At 63.3% G+C, this 7,345-nt stretch overlaps 1 protein-coding gene across 1 annotated transcript in view; it reads left to right on the top strand.

Annotated features, from left to right (window-relative positions):
- Positions 1 to 6,448, top strand: part of SSU72 (SSU72 homolog, RNA polymerase II CTD phosphatase) — a 16,488-nt gene extending 10,040 nt beyond the window's left edge. Inside the window, exons 2-4 of the mRNA XM_011377304.2 lie at positions 4,058 to 4,197; positions 4,554 to 4,672; positions 5,997 to 6,448. Of these exons, the coding sequence (XP_011375606.1) occupies positions 4,058 to 4,197; positions 4,554 to 4,672; positions 5,997 to 6,098 (361 nt within the window). The 3' untranslated portion in view covers positions 6,099 to 6,448. The remainder of the gene's footprint in view (positions 1 to 4,057; positions 4,198 to 4,553; positions 4,673 to 5,996) is intronic.
- The last annotated feature ends 897 nt before the right edge of the window (positions 6,449 to 7,345 follow it).

Raw genomic sequence — 7,345 nt, 5'->3', positions numbered from 1 at the left:
GCGCTTTGCGGAGCGGGTGCCCGACAGGCTGCAGTTGCAGATGGGGTTCCTGGATGGGCACACCAGGCGGGCAGGGGGCAGAGCTCCTGGCCTGGGCCCGTGCCTTCCAAGGGATTCGGGGTTGGTAGATGGCCCTGGGCTTCCCGGGGCATGGCCCCGCTGACCATGAAACAAGAACTCTGGGGGGCTGGCTGTCAGCCATCCGGGAACGGGTGCTTGGGCTGGGTGGGCCCACAGCCTCGAGCTCAGTACCGCCTGGGCCCAGCCCACCTGGACCCTCGGTGACGGCCTGCGGTGGCTCTAGTGCCCGGTGGGCACGTCCCCACTGGCGGGTGCTTGCTTGGGTGTTTCCGAGCCATGGTACTTTTCAGAATCTTCCCAGAGGGGACTTGGATCCCCTCGTAAGAGTTCTTGCATCTGACGATTCAGTTTAATCAGACTTAGGACCGGAAGTAAAACTAGACTGCGGCCCAGAAGCCGCGCGGGTCTCTGGGTGTGGCCCACCGTGGGGACTAGGGGCCGCGTGGGATGGGGTTCACACCCGAGGCTAAGGCAGAAAGTGGGGACCCTGGAAGTAAGTGTGGCACCATCTGGGGGAGCGGCTTGGAGAGGCGCCCTGTCCTGTCAGTCATGCGCCAGGGAGGTGGACCAAGCCAGGACCTGAGCAGGAAGTCCGGGGCCGGGTGCCCCAGCCTGTGCCGGGTGGCAGAGCCCACCCTGCCGGCCCTGGGCGAGACGAGGCGGTGGCAGCCGGGCACAGGTGCCACCCTCCCTGGTTGCTGGGAGAGACGGCCCCTCGCCCTGCCACCCCGTTCTGAGCCCTGCCCCTCGGGGTCCTGTTCCCTGGAGGCCCTGCTGCTGTCCTTATGTCCGAGTCTGTCTTTCCTACCAGTTTGTCTTGCCTCACGTTCCACTGGCGACGGCTAGGAAATGCAGCTTGAGTGGCACGTGCCTGTCCTGCCGTTGGGAGGCCCTCTGTCCAGCCAGGCCTGGCATGGGCCTCCGTGAGGGAGCAGCTGACTCCGTTCCGGGACCTGTTCCCTGGAAGCCGCCTCGGTCTCCTGGTCGCTGGGCTCCGCCCTCGGCGCCCCCTCCAGCCTCCTTCACCGGACGCTGTGCTCAGAGCCGAGGCGCCCATGGGGGCCCGCCCGTGAGCCCACTGCCCGCGCCCTCCTGCCCCCATGGCACGCAGAGGACCCCTCCTGTGGGCCCGGTAGGCGTCCAAGGCGCGCTGCGGAGGTCGGCTTCTCTTAGGAAGTCACTTTAGAGAAAACACCTTCAGCTAAACCCGTTCGACTCCGAGGACAAAAGTGCAGGATGGGGCCAAGGTAAAGGGGGCATCCGCGACCTTGCCTGGACACGTGGGGCCGCGGTGCCTCCATGGCTGCTGCGTTGCGTGGTGACGGGGCCGGGCCAGGTGCATGGGCCCCGGGCTCCACGCACCGCGTGTGCTGCTGCATTCGGGCTGTGGCGGGGAGACGGACCTCCCGTGACTGCCCTGCTCCTCCCTCTTTTTAGGGACAGTCCGTAAAGAATCCCGTCCCGGAGGCAAGGATTTCGTGTTCCCATATGTCCATCTCCCTCGTGTGTAGGTCATAGGTGCCAAAGAGCATGCACTCGGCCCCGACACAGCGAGGACCCAACACGCCTTTATCACTGGGCCTCCTGTGGTGGCACAGCGTCCCCGTCACCTGAGGGCCTTGCCCCAGAAAGTGCACGCCACCCTTCGCCTGTCCCAGGTGACAGCAGTGGACACGTGTGCCCTCTGAAGGCCAAGGGGCCAGCAGTGAAGCCACAGCGGGTGTGAGCTGGGAGGCCTGTGGCCGCCACTCAGATCAGGCCACGTCTGTGACCTGGCGAGGGCTGGCAGCCCAGCACCTCACAGTGCAAGGCGCTCAGCAAACAGAACTTCACTTCAGGTATGGAGGGGCCACTAGCGCAGGTGGCTTCATCCCCATGTCCTTGGCCTTGAAAGCATCAAGGGTTCCTGTCGTTGAGGCCAGTCCCTTGGGGGGCCCCACTGCCGAGCAGGGGCTGGTGATGCGGAAGGCAGGGTAGGGGCTGGTAGCTGGCATCTTACAAGCGTGGGATCTGCAGGGAGGTTCGGCCTGGCCTCCCGCCTTGGCCTGTCTGCCGGCCCTTGGCCGAGCGTGGTGAGCCGTAGCAGGCCCTGTGTGCGCTGGGGCGGTTGCTTCTGGAAACATCACAAGTTCTTCTTGCCTGCCCGCACCCCCGCGTGGCTCGGCTTCCCGGGCACCCAGCGCTAGCCAGTCCCCGAGGCTTGGCCTTTGCCGGCCTGCCCCTCACGGTCCAAGGCCAAGGGGCTGGGGCTGCTGGGCTGTCCTGCTGCTTCAGCACAGGGAGGCCCTGTCCAGCCAGAAAGCGTTCCCGAAATGTTTCCTTCTGACACCCCCCATGCGCAGGGGACTTCCTTTGAAAGCCCCTCATAGCCCCACTGGCCCGTGGCCCAATCAGAGGGTCCCCTCACATCGGCCACTTTGCCTCTAACAAAGGCTTTGTCTTGGTGACACACTATTGACCTTGGCCTCACCCCCATCCTCGTCCCCGTTCCTGTCCCCTGTTGTTTGAAGTGGGAATTCAAGTGGACTCTGGGTCCCTGTGAACTGAGATGGGGGTGGCTTTGTGACTTCTCTAGGGCTCCTGGCACGGGCACTCCCTGTCCTTGGTCCTGCCTGGCTCAGCCTGGAATTTGCCAGAAAACGGTCGAGAAAGGCAGCTGTTTGTCGTCCTGTTACACTGGCGAGGGTCGGGGTCTGCTCCCTCCCCCGGCCCTTCTCCTCGGTCTCACGGGACTTCATTTGTCCCGTCAGCAGCCTGAACTCGGCTCCGTGTGGGAGGGAGGGGCTTGGCAGTCGGTGGCAGGACCGTCGCAGCCCTGACTGTGCATTTGGCGGCCGTCTTTTGAGGGCCGTCACCGAGCAGCCATGCCCGTCGGGGTGGCAGTCTCAGAGGACAGACGCCACAGGGCTGCACAGCCGCCCTCCTCCTAGTGGGAGAGCAGGGGGCCTGACCACAGACTGGGTGCTTGAGCCTTAACTCCCAATGCTACAGCGACATGTAACGTCCCCTCAGCCCATTTCCTACCTCTGGACTTTAATGCCGGGTGTTTGAAGGACTCAGTTCCGGAAAGACGGACCTGCGTGTGGCAGCAGGGAGGTGGCGGGCCCAGGACAGGCTGTGGCTTTATTACACTTAGCTAAGGAATGACAAGAACCAGAACACCCCACAGCTAATAGCCCATTGTCTTTTTGAGTTAAAACTCTTAGATAAACCGCTTAAATATATTCTGAAAGCTGTTTCCACTCTCTAGGAAGGCAGGAAATGTATTTTGAGTAATATGAGCTCATTTACTTAAAGCGTCATAACTTAAAACATGGGCGAGGCAATGAATAACGTATCACTGAGGTTCCTGAACCAGCCGGTCCGCCCCCAGCACAGAATTACCGAGATGCTTGTCCCCTCTGTCCAGGTTGGCCCCTAGACCACGCCTTTGTCTTTCGGGCCCCATCCCTTCTGAGGAGGTGAGCCCTCTCCCCAGGGCCCCCAAGGGCAGTCCACCGTGTTCATGGGGGTGTGGCCTTGTCTGGGGGGCCCCAGGAGAGGTACGTCCAGCTCTGGGGTCACCTACTTGGCACAGACGTCATGGCGGGGTCTGTGTGTCCTCTCTGAACTCCAAGGGACATCCCTGTCACGCTCGAGGACTGGCCCCTCTTCACTGTTTTCTAGTGAGCGTTGTGCTCGCTGAAGGGCTCGGGGTTAGTGTGAACAAGGTGCTGGGGACAAGGAAGAAAAGTGGCCCGGGTCGAGGAAGCGGGCGTGAGAGGTGGCTGCAGACACAAGGTCTGCTTCCGGGCCGGCGCTGGCCCAAGGCTGTGGCCTGGCTTGCTGAGGTGGACGCCTCCAGGCGCGGGTCTGCCGGTCTGTGGGTGTGGGGCGAGCGCCTCCCCCGCCTGCCTGCGGGACTCAGGATTGCGGGCAGCTGTGCCCATGCTGTCGTGACCAGTTCTTCCCGGAAGTTCCTTAACCCAGCACCCAGCTACACGCAGAACGGCATCTTGCACATGTTGGACAGAAATAAGCGAATCAAGCCCCGGCCAGAGAGGTTTCAGAACTGCAAGGATCTGTTCGACCTGATCCTCACCTGCGAGGAGAGGGTGTACGACCAGGTGGTGGAAGGTGAGTGCAGGCCGGCCGCAGCCTCGTCCTCTGTCACACCTGTCCCTCCCCCGCACTGCATTTGGGAGCCTGCCCGTGAAAGACGACGCAGCATCGGCAGCATCGACAGCATCGTGCATGTGGTCGCTTTGGTGCCTGAGGGGGGTGTGGAGACTGGGCTGGGGCCTGGTGCTCGGTGGGTGACAGCACAGCGAGTGCTGCACCCCGGCTGCTCCGTGCCCCCCGCCACCGCCCCCCCACCCCCCACAATGGCCTGGTGTTTGGGGAGGAAGTGGTCTGAGGCTCGGTCAGCCAGGGCACATAGAGCAGGGTGGGTTCTGAGGCCCCTGACATCTGCGTCGTTTTGTCCTGGCCAGATCTGAATTCCAGAGAGCAGGAGACCTGCCAGCCAGTGCATGTGATCAACGTGGACATCCAGGACAACCACGAAGAGGCCACGCTGGGGGCGTTCCTCATCTGCGAGCTCTGCCAGTGTGTGAGTATCCGCACCCGCAGTGCTCAGGCAGCGTCCTGGTCATGGCCCAGGGCCCAGGAGCAGTCCCCGCTGGAAGGTGACCAGGACTGTCTCCTCCTGCACGTGAGGGTTGCAGGGTAGAAGTGTCACACGATCCGACTCACAGTCTGCCTAGTTTCAAACGTTAAGTCCCAAGTAAACGCTGAGGTGCCTGAGAATCCGCTCCCCGGCTCTGGCTTGAGTTCGCATTTGTGCATTTTCTTAGCTCGATACAAGCACAGTGACCTGCTCAGCACCTGGCTTCATGCAGGCGGCCGTGTGTGCCACCCGGTGCTTCTAGGACACGCCCGAGAGGGTGTCAGAGGGCTCTGATGGAGCCTGCGTCCTCCTCACCTCCAGGACTCGCCGTTCCAGACTCCTGGCCCGCGAGGCCCTGGGCACGCGCCCTTGTACAGAAAACGCCGGGCTTCTGCAGCTACTGTGCAGCTGAGCTCAGAGAAAACATTTCCTCTCAAATGGGGCAGGGAGACCTACCCGAGGAGAAACCACATGCCTGCCTTCTCCTTTGCCCATGGGATCTGCGTTTAGGTTAACTGGCTGTGAATGACACAAAAACAAAGAACAATTTAACTAAGAAGACTGGAAATAGGCAGGCCCACTGGGCTGCTCCATGAGGGACCCGGCACGGCTTGTTCCCAACACCTCATGGCCCATTGTGGCTGCTGAAGCTCCAGCAGTCATGCCCATGATCTGGCTGTTGTGCAGGAGAAAGGGGTGAAGGGGGGACGATGTGTCCTATAAGTGCACACGTGACTTCCCCTTGGGTCACTCTGGTAAAGGCCGGTCTTTACTTCCTGGTGGGTGGGCCTGGGGGCACGGAGCAGCCTTGGCGCTAGCCAGCCCGCGTCAGTGCAGGTGTGCTCAGGAGCCATCCCGGGCCACCCCTGGGCTGCCCCGGCAGCACATACTCCCTTTAGGGCAGCGGTTCTCCCCCAGGGACGTCTGGCCACATCTGCGCACTTCGTGGTTCTCACGCCTGGGGGAGAGAGCAGTGGCGGTGGGCGGAGGCAGCAGGTGCAGCTCAGCGCCCTGTGGGGCACAGGGGGCCCAGCGGGAGCGGAGCTGGCTCCTCACTGGTGACTTCGGGCAAGGGACTGTACCTGTGCCCGTGTCATTTGCAGTGTGGGGACAGTGCAGGCAGTGAGGATTCCATGTGACCCCCTGAGAGCAGGCCCGGCCGCAGCCTCACCGGGCAGGGGGGCTGAGTCCCGGCGTCTGGGGCGCCTGCGGGCCCGGTCCTGCCCCCCCCACCGCGCCCACGCTCACGCGGCCTCTCCGATGGCAGATTCAGCACACGGAGGACATGGAGAACGAGATCGACGAGCTGCTGCAGGAGTTCGAGGAGAAGAGCGGCCGGGCCTTCCTGCACACCGTCTGCTTCTACTGAGCCGCCGCCCGCCCGCCCCGCTCCCCGCTCCCGAGATGCCCGCGCGCGGCGGCTGCGCCCAGGCCCGCTGCCCGGAGCAGACGGGACGAGGCGGAAGGCCAGGGGACAGCAGTCAAGTCTTTTTATCCCACTTTTACTCACGAGTGGGGTATTGAGTATGAAGTTTTTTTCTTTAACCAAAAAAGGAAAATGGTTTATAGTACGTTTCCCCCAACATCCCTGTTTTCCGTTGTGCTTCCCGCCCCTGCCCCGTGCCTGGCTGGAGTGTACAGATACCTGAATAAAGCCCCGGCTGTATCTTCTCAGGAGAGAAACTGCAACTGTCCAATAAACGTGCTGCTGGTCATCTCCTTTGTCGAGTGCCCACCTGGCCTTCGCACGCAGGTCCCTCCGGAGGAGGGAGAGCTGGGTGCTGTGTCGCTTCCCTCGGGAGAAGGGGCCGACCTCACCCACACACCCCGCAGACAGCCTCTGAAAGGCAGGCCTGGGGCTGGGCTCCGTGACCACCGTCCAGTGCCTGTGGGTCCGGCCGAGCTACCCAGCAAACCCCGAGGCCCTTTGCCCACGGGGGCTGCTGGCAGGATGGGGCCCGACTCCCTACGCTGTCTGCTCCCCGCTGTCAGCTGTCTCCCAAGTAGCCTTCCCAGCGCCCCCTCCTGGATCCTGTAAGGGTGGAAAACCTCAGGTCACCGTGGGGAAGCGGGGGCCGCTTCAGCGTTGCCCTTGCCGTCCAGGTTGACGCGGACTCTCCCGCAGGCTCCCAGTGTCTGGGGCAGCCAGAGCAGACGTGACACTGGCCTCTGGGCTTCCAGGCTGCCCCTGATGAAAGCCCAGGCTGGAGCTGGCTCTGCCCCCACTGTGGGGCATCCTTGGGCTCTTGCTGGGCTCTGTCCTCAGGCCACGTGGCCATGGCTTTGCAGTGACATCCCTGGCAGCGACCCTGCAGGCCCCTCTGCTAAAGGCATTTGCTGGAAGAGACCGGTGTTGACCATCCTGCCCAAAGCCCCTCATCCGCCTTCAGCTGAGAAGTGGGGAGGAGGGGGAGTGACCCCAGGGCCCTCTCCAGGATCGCCAGTCCAGTCGGGAAGTGGCCAGGTTTCAGGGCGACCGGGCAGGGGTCCGAGGCCAGGACTGACCAGCCGTCCCGAGGAGGGGTCCGGCCGCCGTCCGGGGGCGGGGCGGACGCGTGGTCCCTCCCGGAGGCGGGCGCGCAGGGAGGGAGGGGGCCGGAGCGCGCGCAGGGAGGG

The sequence above is a fragment of the Pteropus vampyrus genome, unplaced genomic scaffold (assembly GCF_000151845.1).
Source record: "Pteropus vampyrus isolate Shadow unplaced genomic scaffold, Pvam_2.0 Scaffold309, whole genome shotgun sequence".
NCBI classification, from domain to species: Eukaryota; Metazoa; Chordata; class Mammalia; order Chiroptera; family Pteropodidae; genus Pteropus; species Pteropus vampyrus.
This window is presented reverse-complemented; position numbering and strand designations above follow the sequence as displayed.